Raw genomic sequence first — 24,054 nt, 5'->3', positions numbered from 1 at the left:
TCTATGCCCACTGTGAACAATGCCATTTAACAAACAGTGATTATTGTTTATTCTTACCAGATTGGTACAGCATCTTGCCTTTGTTGCTGAGCCTTTCCGTGGTCCTGAAATAGTTTTGTAATTCTCTTTTCCATTAGCCACCATTTCTATTTTATTACTATCCCAGTTTTGCCCACCTTCATCTCTTAAACCAGGGGTGGCATATTTTTCTGTAAAGGGACAGATGGTAAATCTTTAGGTTTTTTCAGGCCACATGTGGTCTCTGTTACATCCACCTCTTTGAAAATGTAACCATTCTTAGTTGTCATTGTACAAAAACAGGTCTCAGTCTGGATTGAACCACTGTTGTAGTTTGCGGCCCCTTTAGTAATTTAAAAATACATGATAAAGTAACAGCAAACAGTACCTTTATTTCAGGCTGAGCTATATTCTTTCCATGTTACTTCTTATAAGTTCCTTTTATTTTCGTTTTTTTTTTTTTAACCTTTTTGTCTAGTATCCATGCTTTTCATTGATCTTTTCTACAAACAAGAAATTTGTTTGGCCTTTGCCACTTCCCTCAGTTATTTCCTATAATGTATAAATTTCTCCATTCCTCGGCTTATTGAAAGGAAAGAAGAGCTTCTATGTTTTGGATGATCCCTTTTATTAAACTCATTTTCCGAAAATCTATTAACTCTGCCAGATTGCCTCTTGAAATTAAGTTTTTTGCTTTATTTAATTTGGCCTTAAGTCTTGTGTTAATCTTCCTTTTTCACATTATTTCATAGGAGCCTACCCAAAACATCAAAATAATCATTCTCAAATGTTGTTTTTATGATTACTCCTTAAGGACAAACACCTATTTAGATTTGGTATTCAGGGCAGTAATTTGGAATCTGGGAGGTATTTTATAAAACTTGTCTTAGTTTGATATATGAAGAACAGTATTTTCTACGGAAATAAACATGGGCTCTGTTAAATACAGTAGTCTGGATACAGATCAGGCTCTGATCTAGAAATACCTGAGCTAGATACCACTAGAAATGTGGTATTTCATTTTAGAGGTGAAACCATTAGTATATTATCAAGATTCTATATAGAGACTCTGAAAGTACTTTTTTTTTTTTTAGTAGAAAAAGTAGATTCAGGCTTAGAAAGCTCATTTCTAGGGATAATGTCATGGGAGTTTATGTTTACATAGAACTTGCAGTGTGTCATAGAGCCCTAAAAAGTTTGTAAAAAAAAGAAAACAAAAAAGTTTGTAAAATTGTCTGATGCTCCTACTCACCTTATGTTAAGCCTTGAGGAAAAGAAACTGGGAAAGCAGAAAAAAAAAGACAAGTCCTTTCCTTTGATAAATTGTGAGCAGGCAGAGTTCACCATTCAGTACCTCAAGTTTTGTTCCAGTAATGGGAAAGGTCTTTTGGCATTTGTTTAATAAGTATTAAACATGTTATTAATGTTAAACATGTTATTAATAAGAATTAAACCATGTTATTAAACATGGGTAATGAACAAATCATGATCTTTGAACCTCAGTGACCTTTTAGCATTGAATTTCTTTTAAATCTTGTTTTATTTATTTCTGAGCATATGCTGAGATTTCTAGTTAGCAGCATGAGCTTACCAAGAACAAGTCATGCTTCAAGCTAACCTCATTTTAAAAAAATAACGAATTAGACTCCTGCATCAGAACTGAGTTTTAATTGTAGGAGCTATAAATCTGAGTAAGATATTCACCAGTCTGATTTGGTATGCATGATACAGAAAGGCAGATCAGGTGATAGGTATACTTCTAGCTGGTTAGCGGGTTTTCTTGAAAGGTATTTGTTTTACTTTCTTTACTGTGACACCCACAATTTAAAGGAGAGGGTTATTTTGGCTCACAATTCATAAGTTTCAGTCCTTGCATGTTTGGCTGGCTGACAAACAGAAGAGCATGGCAGAGGGGCATGACAGAAGAAAGGCTGCTCATGGCATGGGGACTGGGAAGCAGAGAGCCCAGGGAGGAACCAGGAAGGGAGAGACACCTTTCTGGGTCACACCCACATTGACTTGCCTCTTCCCACCAACCCTACCTGCTAACAGCAAGTAAACTATAATGCCTCTATAATCCAGTTAACTTCCAATAGCCCCACCAATGAGATCACGAGGCTTTGGGGATACATCTAGATACAAATCATAACACTCTACCCTTGGCCCCTAGAGACTCATGCCAATCTCTTTATGCAAAATCTATTTAGTCCATCTATAAGAGTCACCAAAGTTTAACAGTTCCAATATTGTGTAAAGTCGAAGTCGCGTGTCTCTTCTAAGACTTAAGGCAAACTCATCTACGTGGTGCTGGTTTCACAGGGCAGTCCTGGAAGATATTTTAGGCTTATTACGGGTAGTGACCATAATTAGAATGAGGGAGTGGAAGTTACTGGGGTGCAGTTTTGGGGTTCAGTCTAGGACAGAACTTAGTGAACCATGATATGTATGGCCTTAGTGAGATATGAAGCTATCAGTCATTGCAAATGTTCTGGCGGGGGCTATGTGACAGTGTAGTCCCAAATATCATTCAGTGGAATCCTTCATTGGATGCAAAACTGGGAATAAATTAGATGGCTTTCTGAAGTCCTTTTCAGTGCTGGCATTTTTTCAGAGTTTGTTTGCATACAAGGGTAGGGCTAAGTGTATGTGCACATGTTTTTTTATCCACACAGAATAGTTGTATTCTCTCAGTTTGTCTGTGCCCCTTTCTCTTACTTGAACTTACTTTTTCGTTTTTGTTTTTGGCAACCAGAGAAGTGTTATATTTCTTTAGATATATTCAAATTCTGAGCAGAAAACAGCAGTGTAATATATAAATAAGCAAAAATACTGATACATGTGCCCCATTGCCTCTTTATATCACAGTGCTGATTCATATTTTCTTTACAAAGTATACAACCTGAGTTGGCACATGGTAACAATTTAGCAAGATACGTTTTAGGCTAATATCACTGGGTATTATTATTTATTTTCAACATGAAAAGAATCTGAAGTAGCTACTGGATCAGTCTCTTTAAACATTTTTTTTATTGTGCATTTTTGCTGTATATAATGATTACATTCATCATGGGGAGCTTGTACATATACATAACACATCTTAATTCTTTGGCTGCCATCCATTTTTTTTCCAGTACCAAGGATCATACTCATGACCTTCCACTTGTGAGGCAGGCGTGGTGCCACTGAGCTACATCCCCAGCCCTCCCATCCCATTTTTAAAAGTTCTATCTCCTTGTTTCATATTATTTGTCTTTTATATTGCTCTTTATTTATACTTTGGGTTTCTCATATAAGAGAAATCATGCAGGCCAAGGTTGTAGCTCAGTGGCACTGCACCTGCTTGACGAACGCAAGGTCTTGAGTTCAGTCCCCACTGTGGGGCGGGGATGGGGTGGGATGGGGAAAACCATGCAACATTTAAACTTATCTGATCTATTTAACTGAACATTATGGTTTCAAGGTACATGCATTTTCCTACAAATGACTAAAATTTATCTTCATAGAAGAGTAGTATTTATTGTATATAAATACCACATTTTCTTTATCCATTCTCATGTTGATGGACATACAGATTTCTTTCAAGATTTAGTTATTATGAGTTGTGCTGCTATAATCATGGCTATGCATGTGTGTATCACTGTAATATGATGTCTTCAACTCTTTTTTTTTTGTACCAGGGACCAAACTTGGGACCTTGTGCTTGCGAGGCGGGCAGCAGAACTGCTGAGCTAAATCCCTGGACCTTGTCTTTAACTCTTTTGGAATGATACCTTGAATAGAATAAACTGGGTTGGATGGAGTTTCTATTTTCAGTTTTTGTGAGGAGTCTTCATACTGATTTTCATAGTGGTTGTACTTTTTACATTCCCACCAGCAATGTAGGTTTCTTTTTCCCTGCAGACTCTCCAGCATTTGTTATTATTTGATTTCTTGATGATAGGCATTTTTTTCCCTAGAGTTTTTAATTTGCATTTCTCCAGTGTCAGAGATACTGAACATTTTGTCATGTACTTAGTGGCCATTTGTACTTCTGAAAAATGTTCGTTTGTTTCAATTGTCCATTTTTTTGATTGGGTCTTTTATATTGGGGGGCCATTTTTTGAGTTCTTTATATATTTTAGATATTAGTCCTTTGAGGTGTAGCTGGCAAAATTTTTTCCGTTTTGTATGTTGTCTCTTCACTGTTTTCTTTGCTATATAGAAGCTTTTAAATTTGGTGTAATCCCATTTATTCATTCTTGATGTTATTTCTTGTGAAGTTATGATTCTGCTGCCTATGCATATGATTTTTAAGAGTTTTATCTTATTTTATCTTCCAGCAGATTGTTTCTGCTTTAATATTTAGATCTCTGAACCATTTTGATTTTATCTTAGTACATGGTGAGAGAGAGACAGGGGTCTAGATTTAATCTTCTACCTGTTTCTAGCCAATTTTCCTAGCACCATTTACCTAAGAGGCTGTCTTTCTTCCAGTGTACATTTTTGGCCCCTTTATGAAAGATCAGGTCGATGAATGTGTCTGATTTGTTTCTGTGGCCTCTATTCTGTTCCACTGATCCACACGTCGGTTTTTAATAACTGTAGGTTTGTAATATAGCTTGAAATTTGGGACTGCAGTCTCTCCTGCTTTGCTCTTGTTGGTCATGATTCTGAGTCTCTTCCAGTTCTATATGAATTTTAGTATTGTTTTCTCTAGTTCTGTGAGGAATGCTGTTAGTATTCTGATTGGAATTACATTAAATTTGTATGTCAATTTTTGAATTATGGCCATTTTGATAGTTTGAGTTCTGCCTATCCAAGATTAGGGGATATTTTTCCATTTTTGTCACGTCCTTGTTGATCTGCTTTTTTGAGGGGGTACTATTGTTTTATTTTTTGGTACTGGGGAGCGAATTTGGGTCTTTGCGCTTGGGAGGCAGGCAGCAGAACCATGGAGGTAAATCCCCAGCCCCTCTATTGTTTTTATTATACAGGTCTTTCATTTCATTTGCTAGGTTAATTCCTACATATTTAATTTTTCTTGAAGCTATTATGAATACTATTGTTTCCCTAATTTCTTTTTCGGTGGATTTATTATTGGTATACAGGAGCACTGTTGATTTTTGTGTGTTGATTTTGGTACCACGGATCGAACTCGGGTCCTTGTGCTTGCGAGGCAGGTGGCGGAACCACTGACTAAATCTCCGGATGTGTGTTGATTTTGTATCCTGCAACCTTGCTGAATTTATTATTTCTAGGAGTCTTTCCATGGAACTTTTTAGGTCTTCTATGTAAAAGATCATGTCATCTCCGAATAAGGATAATTTAACTTTTTCTTTTACATATGTATGTATCCCTTTTATTTCTTTCTCTTGCCTGATTACTCTGCCTAAAGTTTTGAGTACTATATTGAACAAAAGTGGTGATAGTGGACATTCTTGTCTTGTTCCTGATTTCAGAAGAAAGGCTTTCAGTTTTTTTTCATTCAGTAAAAGAGATGTTGGAAGTATGTTTGTCATAAATGATTTTTATCAGATTGAGATAAAATCCTTTTGTCTGTTTTATTCAGGATTTTTAAAAAAATCACAAATGGATGTTGGATTTTAATTGTCTAACTTTCTGATTCACTCTGGTTCTTCTTTGGTATAATAGTTTTTACTTAAGTTAGTGAATATTTGTATAAATTTAAAGTTTCTTCTGTTTTAAAATTTTAATTGTGGTATATAGCAGATATTCAAAAGTATATGAAAACTTACATGTTTGACCATGCACAAAAATGGAAAAATCTTTTGTGAATTCTACCTCTCAAGCCAAGCTATAGAAATTTACCAATACTTCAGGATTGTGATTGTCCTCTCCCACCTACCTAATAAACTGGATTTTGTATAAAACATTTCCGTTCTTTACTGTTTTACCCTATGGGGTCCCTTATTAGGCTTTTGGTTGATTTTGAATTTTGTACAAATGGAATCACACTGTTTATTCCTCTTGACCTTTTCTTGCTCCTCATTATGTTTTTAAAATTCATTTATGTCAGTGCATATAACTGTAGTTCATTCAGTTTTCCTGGTGTTTCAGCTGTTTGACTATTCAACATCCTTTTACAGTTTATAGACATTTCGATTATTTCCAGTCTTTTCTTCTCATAAATAATACTGCTGTGAATATTCTTACATGTCTTCTGTTGTACACATGAAGGAGATTTTCAAGGACCTTACCTAATAGAGAAATTGTTGGGCATGTAGAATTGTAGCTTTTTATGATACAGTGGACCCTCAAGTTAGACTGGCTTGACATACAAACAACTTGGGTTAATTAGGTTAATGGAAGATTTGTCTGCTTCTTGTTATCTATAGAATGTATCCAGGTAAACATCCAGATCGCAGCTGTATTGACTTACAGCCAACTTGAGTTACAACCAGCCCTTGGGAACTAGTCAAGTTTGTAAGTCACGGGTCCACTGTATTGCCTGTTTTCCAAAGTGTTTTTACCAGTAGGCTCTCCCATCAGCATTTACTCTTCATCTTTGTCAATACTTGGTATTGTCCTTCTTAATTTCTGCCAGTTTAGTAAGTGTGGGGTCATCTCTTTGTGGTAAGTTTCATCTTCTTGATTATCAATGAGGTTGCACAGTCTTTTCATATATTTTTGAAAAAAAATTTATTTGGTGCTAGGGCTTGAACCAGGGCCTTCACACTGAGCTACATCTCCAGCCCTTTTTTGTTTTCTTAGTCTTATTTTTTATTTTGAGACAGAGTCTTGCTAAGTTGCTAAGGTTCCCAGACTGGGCTCAAACTTGTGATCCTTCTGCCTCAGCCTCCCAGAGTGCTGACATTACAGACATGTGCCACCATATCCAGCTATATGTATTATTCTTATATACTTCTTTTATTTCTATTTTATCCTTCTCTCTTTCATGTTTATACTGTATATTGTGGATGCTAATTCATTTTTGGTTCTATAGGCTCTATTTTTTTTGTGGCTTGTTGGTCTTTATGAGGCATTTCTTTATTTGAAAGTCAAATGTATCATTCTCTTATGTTTGATCTTCTAAGTCTTTATAGTTTTTCCTTTGACATTAATGTCTTTAGTTCATCAGGAATTAAGGGAATCTTCAAACATATAGTAAAGGAGGAAATAATAAAGTGAACCCCTTCTCATATACCAGTCACTCATCTTCAAAAAGTACAATTTTGTTTATCTTTTCTACCTTTCTTACCTTTTATTTGGGGGTAGGGGAAAGTTTTTTAAGCAGATACCAGCATCAAGTTATTTTTGCTTATGAAAACTTCAGTTTTACTGACATTTTATGTGCTTGATATATGAGTTATCCAAGAGCTATTTCATTGTAGTTTTATCAGTATTTGCTTTATAAATTATGAGGCCATAATATTAATATTAAATATATTAAAATGTTTAATATTGTTATATCTTCCCAGTGAAGAAAATATTATGAAGGGGCCAACTTTATTTGTTGTAAGCCCTCTTTCCCTGAAGTCTCTCATATCTGATATTAAATATAGTATAAACATAACCAGTTTTCTTCCATACCAGTAAGGTATTGCTCTCATTGTCCTTTTATTTTCAAGTTTTTATATCATTATGTCCTAACATGTATCTTATAACCATATAGCTGGCTTTTATAATTTTACCTAGTCTATTATTTAACTGGAAAATTTAGTCTACTTAAATATATTTTAAGTACTGGTATATTTTGATTTTTTTGTTATCTTACTTTGTACCTTTGCCTTGTCTTTCTTTTGTTTTTCCTTTTTTTAAACTTTTTTTATCGCTATTCATTTCAAAGTTACGGATTCTCCTTTTAGTGGTAACCTGAGCAGTTTTAGTATGCATATTCAGCTTATCACATTCTGAAGTTCATTAATATCTCTGTTCTATTTAAATACTTTAATTTCAACCTCTCTAAACTTGTGTGCTATCATAATAATACAGTAAATGCATTTTAATTTACCGTTTCTAAAAATCTGATCAGAGTATTATTGTGTTATATAGTCAGTGCTTTATTAATACATCCCACATATTTATACTTTTTCCATTTATTTTCATATCTCAGATTTCAAGCACAGATAATTTTTATAATGCCTTTAGAATTTCCTTGTAAACAATCAGTAGGTGAAAATTTCTTGTTTTTATTTCTTCCCAATTTTATTTTTCTCTCATTCATAAAAAATATTTCTGTTTATATGCAATTCTATTTTATCTAGCACATTGCAGTTACTGTTTCACTCTTTTGGCTATAAATAATTTAGCTTCAGTATTTCTTTTGAATTCAGTTGTCTTTCTTATTCTTGGTCTTTTGAAGATGATTTTTCTTTCTGGTCCCTTTTGAAATATTCTCTTTTTTTTGGCTATAAAATTTCATGATGATTAGAGTGTGGAATCATTTGTGAAAATTATGTTTGGGATTTGTTAGCCTTCTTGGAAATTTATATTAGTGTCTTTTTTCTTGAAAATTTGAAGAGAAATTGCTGAGAATATTGCTCTGCTTCATTCTCTAAAGTCTTATGCAACTTGGATTCTTACTAACTCTTGACTGTGCTCCATATCTCTTAACATTTTTCTTGTATGTTCCTTTTCTTTGACTACTGTGGCTTGAGCAAGAATTTTCCCTACAGTTTACTAGTTCTCTTTTAGTTTATTTAATCTGCTTTTAAATCTGTCTGTTGCATTTGTTGTTCTTGTTTCTAGTAATACATTGCGTATTTTGCTTTGTGGTGTTTCATTTCCTTGTTATGGATTTGTGATTGAGTCAGAGTGTGTGGGGGGTGGTGGTGTGTGTGTGTGTGTGTGTGTCTGTGTTGGTTATTTTTCTTAGGACTGTATCTTGGAGAATCACTGAAATCTGGAATGAAGTTGTGTTTCTCCAGGGAAGGTTATATTTGGTTCTATTGTTTGCCCATGGTTCCTTTCAGCCCTTGACCTCTTAAAATAAATTCTGGCATGAGGATTTTCGGAACCACCAAGTAGAATTCTAAATTGTAATTACCTGCGTGAAGGTTCAGGGTAGCCACCCCTCCACCCCCCTTAACGGTAGTCCTTTGGAACATGGCAACTCAACCTTCATGTAGCTTTTTGAAGTTCCAGCTTTTTTAGGGTTTCCAGACCTCACTGTAGTAGGTGGGTCATTGTTATTTGTCTCCTGTCCCTAGAGGCCCACAAAACCAAAAAGTTGATAATTGACTTTTTGTCCAGGTTGACAATCCTTCAAGGTGAAAAGCAGCTTTAGACAGTTCAATCGACTTTTCTCAGTTCATGTCTTCATTTGACTTTTGTCCTGAACATTTCTCGCTTTTTATAACTGGCTTATGTTTGCATTTCAGAGGATGATATATCCAGTGTTAATGAAGGTTTCTAGTGTAACATGTGTTGAAAATAGGAGAATCTCTGTGTTTTTTTTGTTTTTGTTTTTTTCTATTTTCAACTAGACTCTGTCCTCGAGAGGAGTGCTCATTCTTGGACATCCCTGCCCTTCTCTGGCATGGTATCTAGAATTTAGTGGACTGTTGGTTACACAGGTGGATGTATAGCTACAGAATGCTTTAAGGGTTTCCATTTTACATATTTTCTGTCTATTATATTTTAAAACTTGTCAGTTATTTGGTGAGGTAGTATGTAATTATTGCTTCTGTTTTTCAGATTGATAAAATAAGACTTGAGGAAGGGCTGGGACACAAATCTGGTGATAAGTAGGGCTAGGATTTAGATTCGTGACTTTTGCCACCTTGCTTTTTAATTAATGTTGTTGCCATTGGCCATCTTCTGATTATTTGATCTAGATATGAAAATTCTCCAGAAACCACTGGAATAATATCTAGATGAAATTCTTTTCAGATTCTCACCTGAAAAAAATTTTTAGCTGAGCGCTCCATTTTTTAAGCTTTCATCAGTAACATAACAAGATATATTGACTTCTGTTACAGAAAGCAGAGCAAAAGATAAGAATTGCTGTCTTGCCGTTGCAGCATTGTGAGATACTGTGGTTGTCAAATAAAGGTGATTGTTGCTTTTTCCACCAGGTGTGTATGTAATATAGACTGCAGCGGATACAGCTTTAATCCCGTGTGTGCTTCTGACGGGAGCTCCTATAACAACCCCTGTTTTGTTCGAGAGGCATCTTGTTTAAAGCAAGAACAAATTGATATAAGGCACCTTGGCCATTGCACAGGTAAAACCCATCCTGCTCACCTAGAGACATGTCTTTAACATTACGTGTCTTTAATCTTACTTGGCAGAATCAGATTTGTAAAAGAAGAAATCCTTGAAATCTTGTTTTTTTAATTATTACATGTTTCAGAATTTCTTGTTACTTAGATATTTTTTCATTTATTTTCATCTTCTCAAGATAGAAACCATGCTTCTTGGTTGTTTATTTAGTTACTGAGGTGATCTTAACATGACGTTTTAGGTGTATTTATAGTTCTAAGGTGATCCCAAATTTGATTATAGCTAAGAGTTCAGCAGTTTACTTTAATTCTTTAATTTCAGCAAAAACTATGTTGCCATATGTTTCTTAACCTTTTTTTTAGTAGAGCATAATAGTTTATTTTGTTTTCACATTATCTCTTTGTAGTTTCTGCCCCATAAATGTTAAGTATAGTTACAGATTTTGGTGTGAAGTCACATAATATAAAGTAAAATCATTACTTTCAGTTTAACATTCTATTTGTCTTTCTTGCTTTCTGTTATAGAAACCATATAGAAACTCATAGGAGTGAGTGTTTGTTTCTTGCCCTTACAGCAACATCTATAGTCACTGAAGCCAGAGATTCTTCATTTTCTTTCCTCAGTAGTGCCCACATGGGCTGGGATAATAGATCATTTACTTGATAACACATGTGGACTGTGGACAGGCACTTTTTTTTTTGAGACAAGGTCTTGCTGTGTAGTTCAGGTTGGCCTTTAATTCACTGTGTATCTCATGGCACTCCTGTCTCAGCCTCCCAAGTGGTAGGATTACAGGCATGCATCACCACACCTCGCCAGGAAGATCTCATGTACTAGGATTATACATCTTTTTTTGCTTACTAGTTCTACTTACCTCCCACCGTATCTGTGTTCCTTTTTTGGATTTACTAAATTGGAAGAGGTTGTAAGCCAAAGTTTGGTATTTTATCTTGGCCACAAATCATTTGTGTCAGCTGCCCAACTGATTGCAAAAACCTGGTTTGAGCTATCTGAGAATGTACTAGAAGCTTATCTGAGGATTTCCAGATCAGCTTGGTATGGGTATGATAGAGGAAGTCATTTCCTGACAGAGATCCTCTGCAGGTCGGTATTTTTCTTGCCTTTGATTTTTAGGTGGGAAGAATAGCTTAATATCTCCTCTGAAGAATTAGTACATGTTTGAGTGGTACTCCCTGTCCTATCAAGTTCAGAACAGTTGACCAAGCTTGAGAATTTTAGATTCATGTAGATTTAGACCGTTTTGTAGTGGTAGGACCTAAAGTTATATTTTGATTCCCTTAGTAGTTTTCTATCCACAGCTAACTGAACCTTCACATTACCTACCACACTGTGATTGGGAGGCTGAAGCTTGTGTCTCCCAGTAGGTGTTTATAGTTTTACAGTTCTTCTAAATGTACAAGCAGTTCACAAATCAAAGGTCTTTTCTTCCTTTTTTTACAGTAAATTTTGTTTGATAACATTTGAGATTCTGATGTTTCCCAGAAAACAGGTAGATAAATCTTGAGGTCCTTATTTCTTGGAGAGAAGGTTAACCCTTTCTCAATGTATTATTTTAGCTTGCACAGGACTTTAAAAGTAGTTGACATTTGAATTGAAGTCCAAATAAAACCAGACTGTTCATCAATATACCTGGGATAGCTTGAGGCCTGAGACAGAAAAGAGTTGGTGAAAACAGTGATAGAAACCACTCCACAATGTTGTATATGTCAAAACATTATTATATATATGACATCATTTTATATATGACAAATAAATACCACATCTGTCCAGGGAGAGAGAGGAAGGGAGAGAGACTATGGTAGCAAATGTGAGAGCAGGATATGTGGATAGAGAGTTCAGAAGTACCTGGAATATTTGAAATAATTGAGAGTTTCATGATGTGACTTCAACATCATACTAATTTAAAAACGATTTTCTCTTACAGACACAGATGATACTAGTTTGTTGGGAAAGAAAGATGACGGACTACAATACCTACCAGATGTGAAAGGTACTGAATTGTGATTTTCTAAATTCTGACCAACTACTGAAATACAGTTATCACTGTCCTAGGTAGTTCCATTTCCATCATAACAATTCCTCTAGCATTCTCTCTGTAGTAATAACCTATATACAGTTGATTATTAGTATTAAGTGACAGCTAAGGTGCATCTCAGTTTATAGAGTGCTCCCATATATATGTTAGGTTAAAATGATTGAGATAATTATAGGTTTACATGGAGTTGTAAGAAATTAGATGGGAATGTATTAGATTGCCTATCACTGAGACACAATACCTAATACTCATAACTTAAAGGAGAGGTTTAATTTGCCTCACAGTTTCAGGGAATTCAGTCCATGATCAGCTGCCTTCAAGGCAAAAATATCATGGGTGTGGTGGAGCAAAGCTGCTCAGTTCATGGCTGTCAGGAAGCAGAGTAAGAGAATAGCACCAGAGAGTAAGCAGGGAGGGGATCAGATATAACACCCAAGGTCACACCTCCATGACATAAGCAGGAGTGTGCTTTACTTATCTCCTGGGTGTCTTCCAAGCCAATGGAGTTGACACAATCAAGCTTAACCACGACATGGAACAGTCCTTATAAATGTTTTTTTAAAATCCTCTTTTCTAGAATCTGCTATTAGCGCTTCTATGCCTAGTTCTTTGAATCTTTTTCCCCTCTGCCTGGAAGTCTTCACTTCTTTGTTTTATTAATTCCTTTTAGTTTCAGTTTGGAAACTATTTCCTTTTGAGAAGTATTTCTTCGCCCTTAAATCTGGATTAGGTGTCTCTTATGTTCTCCCTTATTTTGCACTTAACCTACTGTATTGTAATGTCTTTTTTACTCATCTGTATCTCTCCCATAGGCTATGAATTCTGTGAGGATGGAAAACCATATCTGTCATTTCCACTTTGTATTCCTGAGCAGCATGTTTGGTATTAAGTAGTTGCTTCAGACTTATTGACAGGATGGATGTAGGTCAAAGAAGGTATACAATCTATTTGCACAAAGTCTCACATCTAGTATAGGTTAGAGCAGAAATTGGAATCCTTGACCTCAAGTTCATTGCTCTTTCCTGATTTGGGTTTACATGCATTATTTGTTTGATTCTTACCACTACCTAGTAAAAGCACTAAACCAGAGGGAACACTGAGACTCAGTGAATGTTAGTTATAGTTAACTGAAGCACATCTAGATCTTTTGGCTTCTAAATCAGAACTTGTATATAATTGCCCTCTCACAAGTGTATCTTCCACTCATTTGTTTGATTATTCTAATGGACATTAAAAATGTGTGATCTACCTCATATGCCTAATTTCTAAAAAAAAAAAAAAAAAAAAAAGTATATCTTGGGAATGGTAATAGTATCTATCTCAGAGCCTTATAAAAATTAAATGAGACAATACATGCTAAGTGCTTAGAATATTGTCTGACATAAGTGCTCAATAAATGGTAACTTAATGTCAATGAATAATTTGTTACTTCTTTTACTTGAATGTTATCAAACCTGAATTTGTTATAAGCCAGGAGCCCCTGAAATACAAGTTTCTTATGCTAATACAAAGTACTGTATTTGATTTTCTTTTTTGGGGGGGTTACCGGGAATTGAACTCAGAACCTTGCGCTTGCCAGGCAGGCAGCCGAACCACTGAGCTAAATCCCTGGCCCCAAAGTACTGTATTTGAAATAGGAAATCTCCTGTATTATGTCCCCTAAAGGGACATAATAGATCATTTCCAGTTTTATTCTCTTCACTGAGAGTGCATTACCAAAACAGGAAGGCCAACTTTCAGTATTTAGATGCTCTTACAACAATTTGGAGAACTGTTTATGCCAAATCACATAATAGTATGACTATTGATAAATTAGTGCCCATGCCATTTTGAGATGCTTAAAATTCTTTGATAAATTAGTGCCTATGTCATTTTGAGATGCTTAAAATTCTTTACACATAAGAATTTAACTTCAATGAAATTATCATAATTGGTAGATAAAATTTGCTATGTTACCTAACTTATACTTTGTTTTAGTAGAAACTACTTATGGATAGAAAGATATTTAGTACCTAAATATGCATCTGTAGAGTTTATCCTACAGTAAGAAGTACATACAACTTCTAACAAAATGGAAACTGATTATTGTCATAAAATGTAGTGTAGTTAAAATGTGTAATAGGCATTGAGAAAGGGTAAGATTACTCTTCGGTGGGCAACAGTGAGAATCTGAGAAATGTCATGAAAATGGTGTTTGAGTGAACCTTGAAGGATGATGAAGATTTGAAGGATATTTAAGAAAGGTTGAAAAATGAGCAGAGATGTGACCCAAACATGATGATAAGCTATGTGGAGAGAGTGGCAAGGAATCCTTGTTGTCTGGAAAATAAAGGGCTTTAAAGATAGAATTGAAAGTCCAGGCTATAGAGAGCTGGGGGCCAGAATGTGCTACCCAGGAAATTTAGACTTTATTTGTGGACAACAGGGATTTCTTAATATAGTTGAAAACAGTAACGCTACAAAGTTAACTACTTGTGTGAATGATGTGTGGCAGGAACATTGTGCTTATTATTGCAATTTCTTTCTTTTTTTTTTTGGTACCAGGGATCGAACTCAGGTCCTTGCGCTTGTGAAGCAGTTGGCGGAACCACTGAGCTAAATCCCCGGCCCTGTGCTTATTATTTATATTGGAATAGAGTAGACTCAAAAGGAACAGACATTTGCTTAGATATGAAGCATAGAGTTCAAAGTGAATAAGAACTTAGCTTAGAAGACAGAGTGATAGAGTCTTTTAAAATAGAACTTAGGGTGCTGGGAGGAGAAAGACGTTTGGGGTAAGGTGAGGGAAGAGTTGATAATGGAGATAATTAATTACATTTTGGAGTTTGAAGTACTTTTGGAATTCATCCAGGTAACTGTTCAGCATGTTCACTGTTCTCAATGCCTTGAGAGGCAGTCCTTGGCTATAAGGATGATAATGGATAATTCTCACTTCATTCCTAAGTTTTACCTCATCCCAGTCCTTACCCATCTTTGGCCTCATATTTGAGCCTCAGTGGTCTGTCTGTTTCTGCTGGCCAAGGATGCCAGAGATAGTGAGATAGTGAGTCAATATGGTGACTGTTACTTGAATATTTCAGTCTCGCTCTTTTGATTATCCTTTTAAAAATGATGAGGTTGTGATCCAGGTGCTAGACTCATTGAAGGAAGTCTGAGAGTGTGTGTCATGAAGCATCACAATGAGGGTGATTGGAGGACTTCTGAATGAAGTTTGTTAATAAATGAGAGCAGAAAGGAAGTGACCGTAGTAAGCATGTCAGGAGAAGGTGGCACGGGGACCGAATGGGGATCTGGGAAATAGTATGTTCTTGGTATATCAGGGGGATGGATGGAGTCTTTTCTAAGGGAATAATTGAGAAGGCAGATGGTTTATTCACACGAAAAAAGGCGTTTCACTGGTAGAGTAGGGTACGGGAGAGTCAGAGTTAGGATGGAGAACGGTAGGTTTATAAATGAGTGTGGGAGGTGTTAGAAAGTAGGTAGAGTGGGTATTTGGTAGAGGATTTCTTAATGGGGTTCGAGGAGACAGGATTAAGAAAGGATATATGGAGGGACATGTTAGTGATAAAGGTTGGGATGTAGGGTAGTATGGGGAAAGCAAGCCAAAATATTTTGAATTTTTTAACTGTAGGTATTTGTAGAAATAATGAGCCCTGGAGTTCCTGATGTAATGTTGATGTTGAAGTCTCGACAGTTTACCTTCCAGATACACATTTCAGTTGCTAACGGTGACTCCTCAAGCTTTAACTGGGTCATTCACAGATGGACTTGGACACATAGCCAGTGGAACAAGCCTTTGCAGATACTGGTATTGTATTTCTTTCCTAGACTGAGTAATGAAATGCAGGGCCTCACACATGCTGGGGTAGCAGCCTACCACTGGGCTACCCCCAGCCCCTGGGTTTTCTTATGACATCATTACTTGGAACCATACTATCCTTGTATTTAAAAACACTGCTGCTGGTGGCAGATTTGTTTGTGAAAGCTTCTGTGGATGGAATGAGCCACTGGCTGACCAAGTGTACTTGTTATATTGCACACACACAAACATTGTTCATTCACCAGCAATTGCAGCTGTTGCTCATGGAGCCTGTCACTAGTTGCCTAAGGACATTGTTCTGTGACTAATTCTTACTATGTGGAGGCTACATCTCTGCCATAGTTTCTGAAATCATGCTTTGTTGCATTTTAAAAGCCTTTTTTAGGTTTTCTTTTTGAAGTTGTCTTAATTTACTTGGCGTAGAGAGCAGGTGCTTGGACATTCTGTTTTTTGTCCATTCCCTATACATCACCAGGGTTGCTTGGTAAAATAATAGTGCAATGGGTAAGAGCTTGTATTTTGGAGTCAGATTTGGTCTTTGTTTAAACCTGTGTGACCTGATTTTTCTGAGCCTCAATGATTACATCTGTGAAGTGGGGCTGGAGTATGTACTCCTGAGGTTCACTGAATATAAACACCAGATTACTGACTTCTTTAGTGATGTTGTTGTGGCTGATAATTTTGCTTTCGGTTCCACTGTGGGTAACTGGCTGTGCTCACAGTTCTCACCTTTGGTGAGTTTAGGTATCATGATATTTTATATGTGGCTCACAAATGACATCAGCAGGTATCCAGGCCAGGAATTATATTAGCTCAGTGGTACTGCACCTGCCTGGCAAGTGCAAGGTCCTGAGTTCAATTCTCAGTGCCAAAAAAAGGGTACAAAACAGAGTATTCATCCTTTATAACAGTTACTGATGAAGTGCCTTATTGTGTGCTATATGTTTTCATATATAACCATGCTGTTCTCATTTTGTAAATGAAGAAGCTAAGACTGTGGAGGTTTATTGCTCATGTAGAATGGGAGAACAAGGAGTAGAATCCAGACTTTCTGACCCTAAGTGCTGGTGTTCTTTTCTTTGTATCATTACTATTCCAGAATGCTGTTCTGTCCCTTTGCTGTCATTCTGAATCCCTTTCTGAATATTTAATCTGTTCATATTATTACCTTGGTGAACTTTCACATTTGTTCTCTAGGCTTATTTTTTTCTCTCTGGACTAGTTTCACATGCCCAAAGGCCTAGTGGGTTTTTGTACTTACTGTTGTTCTGCCATTGCCTGAAACTCTAGAACGTGTCTAAAACATAATAGGTGCTTAACAAATACTTTTTAGGTGACTGAAGTTCAACTTTTTTTTTGGTACTGGGGATTGAACTCAGGACCTTCTGCTTGCGAGGCAGACGGTGGCACCACTGAGCTAAATTCCTGGCCCTGAGGTTCAAAGTTTGAACTTGGTGTATTACTACATTCTCTCTACTGACACCCCCTCCCACCGATTATACTCACATTTAGAGCCATTTTACATAATTCTGGATTAACATCATCTTTAGTAAAGAGAGTGGTTCTGTTCTATTAAATATATTGAGGTAGTGCTGGGCACTCCTCTTAAAGATAATTGCAAACTACATTTGTACAAATAAGGATGGAATAAAAGACTGGTAAGCAGTGGATTGGGGTTGAACAGGCACTAGAAAATCTGCAGAGTTACAAATTTTATTCAACATGAGGAAAATCTAACAGTATTGAAATACACTGTATTGTGATGTGTTCATTAACCCTGGAAGTGTTCAAGTAGAAATGAGCTTTCAGGGTTTAATTAAAGGGATTTCATGGGCTCTTCTAAATCTAAGTTTCTGAGCTCATTCATTTTCTAAAGTACCTTCCAGCTGTATTTATTTTTTCCATGTATTCCTAGTATTTATTCCTACTGCTGAACTCTAGCTTAGCTTTTCATTGCCACAAGTTTGTAGTAGGTACTATAAACCTGCTAATGGTCACCTGTTTTTCTTTGCCCCTCAATTATTTTAACAGCTTTGTTGAGATATAATTTACATACTGTCATGTTCACTTGTTTAAATTATGTGATTCAGTGGTTTTGGTATACTTGCAGAGTTGTAAAAGCATACCATAATTAATTTTAGAATGTTTTCTTCACCCTTAAAAAAAAAATCTCACACCTATGGGTTCTTATTTGGCATAACCACCAATCACTCTCAATTAACTTTCATATAGAATACAGCTTTCATTGTACCCCATTTAGAAGGCCTCTAGTGTCTTCCTTATCTGCATGGGTAAGAAAATATGTCTCATTTGAAATTCGAATTTTCCCATAATCTGGCTTTAGCCTGCTTTTCCACCTTTGACTTACACCCTTCCTCATTCTCCACTTACTGCATTTGGAAGGCTGATCTACAGTTTGTTCCCAAGAATGCGTCATACATTATGCTTTCTACTATTTCTCTATCTATGCCTATTTATGCTTTGATGCCTAACTTGAATCCTATCCTGTCTATAAATCCTTTTCTGCATATTTTATCTTACAGTGACTTCTCTGAATGTGAACTTCCATAGCATCTGGTGGTATTCACTTGTAAACTGCCATGTAAGCTCTGCTTCTCTTATGTTCAGCTTTTCATGTATATTTGTTCAGTCTCTAATTGAATATAACATTCCTGAAGACAGGAACCAAGATGCTTTTTTCTTTATATACTCAGCTTAATATAGAGCCTTTGGCTATGCACAGAATAGTATGTAAGTCTAATAGAATGAATGATGTTGGCATTGAGTGAAATGCTGAATTTGAACTCAATGTCAGCCACAGACTTTAAAGCCTTATTAGTTTTTCTTTAAAGCCGTATCACTGTTTCTACAACTTGATCTCACATTCTTTCATTAGTTCATTCAGTAAATGTTTGTTGGAGCCATACTTTATTTCTTAAACTCTGTTATTTAGTTAACTTTTTCTTTCTGCTTTCATGTAGCTGGCTTCTTGGGCTGCTTCCCTTTCTGCATTCTCACTGAAATTTCTTGATGTTTATAGGACTTTCTTAGGTTAGTGTATTACTCCCTGGCTATAGAAATATATGGTCCTATTGTTGTACATGTTACAGGATTTCAATTATACATAACCTCACTTTCTGTAGTCCCATAGTTATATACTTATCTTGTGTTCCACTATGGAAGTACCATGCTTTGAGATGTGCTATGATATAGGATGATGAGTACTTTCTTCTGATCACTTATGACTTGACTGTTATTGGAGGATGGCATTTTTTGTTTAAACCTTAACAAGTATTTCTCATCAGTGCTGATTGTTTGAGGAAGGCCTTCTGCTTTGATTACAAGTATTTATAAATGAAACATCTGATAAATCTCAGCCTCTGTTGTAAACCTCAGAATAGGACTTTTAAAAGCAGTACAGTTCACTAAGAGGAGATTCAAGATGGAAATCTTTATTTGAATAATAATTTTGTCAATGAAAAACAAGATATAACTCTTAAATAATTTCTTCCCCAGTAAAGGATTTTAAGACTGAAGACTTTACTTTCTTCTGTGGTGCTGGGATCTAAGTCAGGGCCTTCTGCATGCTGGGCAGTTGGCCATAAATCTGGAGATTTTTATAGTATAACATATCAGCAAGTGAAAATTAGAATTCATTCATGTAACATTTGTTGAACATGGAATAATACTTGGTAATACTTCTTATAAGTTTACTTTTTGCTAGCCACTCTTTTAAGTTCTGTACAAACTTAACATACTAGTACATTAAATATATTATCTCATTTCATCAAAACAGCCTTATGAGAAGTGGATGTTGTTATCTCTTTTTCTCAGATGAGGAAACAGTGCCTTGAGTGATGAAGTAACTGCCTTTAGGTTGTACAGCTAGGGAATGTTGTAACTGGGATTCAGACCCAAGCAGTCTGACTCCAGGGCTGTCCTTGTCCTCTTGTATTGTACATAGTGTTTAGGAGTTACACAAAAACAGTAACAGAAACAGATAATCCTCATTCTCAGGGAGCTCTGAGACTGTTTTAAAACCCAGATAGCTCTACCACAGTGGAGGGTGTTCAGGGTTATAGCAGCCCATTAGTAGCCTTTTTTTGCCACAGCAAAATTACAGTCTGGGAGCTGGAAGAGACCATGTAAGCCCATCGAGGTCAGGATAAACCCTATTTTTATATCTTCAGTGTCTAGAAGAATATTTGGCATATGGAATATGATTAATAGATGATTAGTAAATTAGTCATTTATTCTATGCTGTCCAATATGGTAATTGCTCATTAGAATTAAGATGTGTTGTGAGTATAAAATACCAGACTTTGGAGACTTATTTTTAAAAAGAATGTAAAGTACCTCAATTTTTATATTGATATTTTGGTGAAATGATATTTGTTGGCTATAAGTGTAAAATTAATTTACCTTTTTTGGCTGCTAGGAAATAAAAAATGACATATGTGTCTCATGTCTTATAGATCTGTTGGACAGTGCTGATCTCATTCTACTCCCTCAGTGAGAGGAAGCGATTTGACCAAAGTCACATACAGTAGCAAAGACATTCTTTAAATTGAGAATTTATATCTTGGATTCCCCATCTTGTAGTTCATTCTCTTTGTTGGCATAAGTTAAATTAGTAAAATGTAAATATGTAAATTTTGAGGCAAAATGGCATCACTTTGTTAGCCATGACATAATCTCTGCTTTATTATTGTGTTTAATACTCATTAATGATTTTTTATTCATCTGTAAATTTTGATTTCCAGAAAAATCTGCATCTTGAGTTCTCAATTTTTTCACACCTTGCCACCTACATTCTCATGTCTCCATTGATCTTCCTCTTTCCTGTATGTGAAGCTCCTATTTCATTCCCTTTTAATTTGTTTCTATTAGCTGTCTTCAGATTTTGCTAACATCTTTATTGGTATTTTGGACAGATAAGGCCTTTGCTGTTATATGATTTGTCATATAGACAGGTGGTTATTTTAGCAGTATTGTACATAAATTAGATATCTCATGTAATCCTTTCAAAACAGCATGAAATAGAGGTCCTATTATCCTGATTTTGTAGTTATAGAATCTCAGGTTTGAGGGTAGAATGGTCAGTCACACAGCTGATAGACACAGAATCTGTAAGTTGGAACTGTAAGATAGAAATGGCAGGAAACCTGAGGATTTTCCTACATGTGAACAGACCGTTGGAGAACTCTGGGTCCATGGAGTACAGGATTAGTATATAGGTGTATATGTGAGAAAAAGAGGTACAAAAATCCATTTCTAAATTTGTGTGTGTGTGTGTGTGTGTGTGTGTGTGTATGTGTTGGGGTGATGGATATAATTGATTTTGAATACTGGGGCCTCATTTCTGTCTTTCCTGCCCCATTCTGTTTCCTTCCTGAGTTTCTGTCCCTTTTCCAACAATGATAGTACTCACCACACTTCTATTTTCTTCACTTCAGCTAAGTTTGGTCTAAATCATTATACCTAGGTCTTAACAGGTGATCACCAACATGTTTATAGTGGTTCTGTGTGGATAGAAGGAGGGCTCTCAGATGATTTTAAATTTCTTTATTCTCTTATGTTTGCAGTTTTTTAAACCAGTGAACATCTGAGGAAAAATTATATATAAAAAAAGCAAACCTATTTTCATTTGAAAAAAAAGTCAATGTACTTAATTGTTTTCGTTTCAAGAATAAACCTTTACCCTAAATGTTTAAAATCCCATAACTTGCTCTCTGTCATTTTAGTGTGTTTTTGATCTCAGTTTTGTAGGCCCTGGGTTTGAGTAAATTCACTCTTCTAAAGCTAGTGCTACATTCAATATATCTTTGTCACAGAGGAGAATTTTCTTTTAGACCTAGCATTATTATTATTATTATTTTATTTTATTTATTTATTTTTTTTGGTTTTTTGAGACAGGGTCTCCTCATATGGTTCAGGATGGCCTCGAACTCACTGTCTATTCCAGGCCAGCCTTGAACTCACGGTGATCCTTCTGCTTCAGCCTCCCCAGTGCTAGGATACAGGCATGTGGCACCATGCCCAACTCTAGCATTATTTCTTTAGCAAAGATAATTTTGGTAATTTTCTTTGGCACATTGTATTTATGTAAAGCTAGCTCATAGTAATCACATAATGCAAATATTTTTAAATGCTTTGAATCCAAATAGTCTTCTGCTGTGTATATGGTATAATAGGAATTTGAAGGGGACCTTGGATTTTATTCATTCCCCATCTGATAAATTTCCTTTCCGAATTGCCCACCAGGTGGTTGACAAGGCGTCAGTTTATTCGCTGTTTCAGAACCTTTGTATTCTTCAGTTTGTTTTTCACTTTTCAGTGACCTGGTTTTTGTTCTTTTAAGATGCTAGTGATCAAAGAGAAGATGTTTATATTGGAAACCACATGCCTTGCCCTGAAAACCTCAATGGTTTCTGCATCCATGGTAAATGTGAATTCATCTATTCTACTCAGAAGGCTTCTTGTAGGTAAGTCAGTGCCTCCAGATCAGTGGTGAGAATTTCTTTTCCATCAGTGATCACTGCTTTATAGAAGGTAGTGAAAAAATGTGGATTAATATTACCAAATATAGTGTTTATCTGTGACAGGCAAGTGAAAAATAAATTAGCATCATTTAAAAAAAAAACCCTTCCTCCAAACCTGGCAAGAAATATGCAAAAACATGTTTTATTGGGGTTTTGAGATTATGGGCTTAACATTTTAATGATAATGTTACATATTTTTAATATAAAAAATAAATATGCCATATTTCAGTACTATTTTTGTCTTTAGGCAATCTATCACAATGTGGTTGAGCAACTCGAAAAATGTATTAAGAATAGAAAATATGTAGTTCAAAATATATGCTAAAATAGATTTCTAAAAATAAGGGAGGATGAAGAACCAGGTGTGAGTTGAGCGATGGAAAGGATATAAATTCTCAGCTCCTTGATTTTGGAAACGTTATATAACTTCTTCAAGGTCAACAGGAAATATATGTAGAGCTGCGAAAAAAGTCGATCTCACATTTCCTGATACCTAAGCTAATGATCGTAGTGCTTTTTGCTGCTCTTTCTTCTTGCTGCTGGTGCCAGGAGCTCATCCTCTACCACAGGTGGTCTGGTTAGCCAGGTTATGTTTCCATAGCCAAGGGAAAATTGCTGTCATTCTTCTGGCTCCTGCTTCTGGGAGCTGAGCCAGAATGCTTTTTCCTCTCTTAGTCAAAACATGGAAACATGGAGCGATATTATACTTTCTTTTTGTTCTGTCAACCCAGAAGGTGGTAAATCTTTCCAAAAGAAAAAGGAAATTGTTAGACATCAGTCTTTTGGGTTCCTCTGCTTCTTTAGTTCCATCCTCCTGATTTTCATTTTCCCCTTTACTCTTGCTTCAAAAATGGGTCTGTGTGTTGGCACATGCCTATAAGGCCAGCACTCTGGGAGGCTGAGGCAGGAGAATTGCAAGCTCACTCCCAGCCTAGGCAATTTAGTGACTTAGCAAGACTATGTTTCAAAATAAAAAATAAAAAATGGGTTGGGATATAGTTTAGTGTGAAGACCCTGTATTCATTCCCCAGTAGTGCAAACAAAAAGCAAAGCAAAAGCCCAAACAAAAGACTATACTGTTTATGGTTGAATAGATGTTTGTTAAGCCTTTGGGTTTTTCCTGATGAAGAGTTATTATCTTTGAAGGAGCTAGTCTACCCCCACCCTTTTTGCTTAAACATTTAAAAAAATACCTTTATAAGACAACAGACCAGGTTTAAAACCATGTCATACAGTGGATTCCTCTTAATTGTCTTACTGTGGCATAGATCCTGTATGTTGATAGAAGCTCAAATCCTGTTAGCCTCTTAGGATGTGGCATTTTTCAAGATATCTGCATTTAACTCAGTGGCACTACACCTGCCTAGCCAAGTGCAAGGTCCTGAGTTTGATCCCTGGTACGACAAAACAAATAAACAAACAACAAAGAGAGAGAGGATGATGTTCTGATAATG

At 35.9% G+C, this 24,054-nt stretch overlaps 1 protein-coding gene across 2 annotated transcripts in view; it reads left to right on the top strand.

Annotated features, from left to right (window-relative positions):
- Window positions 1–24,054, top strand: part of LOC101710773 (myb/SANT-like DNA-binding domain-containing protein 3) — a 127,656-nt gene that overhangs the window by 91,485 nt on the left and 12,117 nt on the right. For both annotated transcript variants that reach the window (XM_004864918.4, XM_021244514.2), the window contains exons 6-8: window positions 10,035–10,183; window positions 12,128–12,193; window positions 22,420–22,543. In XM_004864918.4, the coding sequence (XP_004864975.1) occupies window positions 10,035–10,183; window positions 12,128–12,193; window positions 22,420–22,543 (339 nt within the window). The remainder of the gene's footprint in view (window positions 1–10,034; window positions 10,184–12,127; window positions 12,194–22,419; window positions 22,544–24,054) is intronic.

This window comes from Heterocephalus glaber, unplaced genomic scaffold, assembly GCF_053883595.1.
Source record: "Heterocephalus glaber isolate CG9 unplaced genomic scaffold, H.glaber_assembly_v1.0 deba00001481, whole genome shotgun sequence".
In the NCBI taxonomy this organism is placed as follows: domain Eukaryota; kingdom Metazoa; phylum Chordata; class Mammalia; order Rodentia; family Bathyergidae; genus Heterocephalus; species Heterocephalus glaber.
Note: the sequence above shows the minus strand (reverse complement) of the source record. Positions and strands in the feature narration are given on the sequence as shown.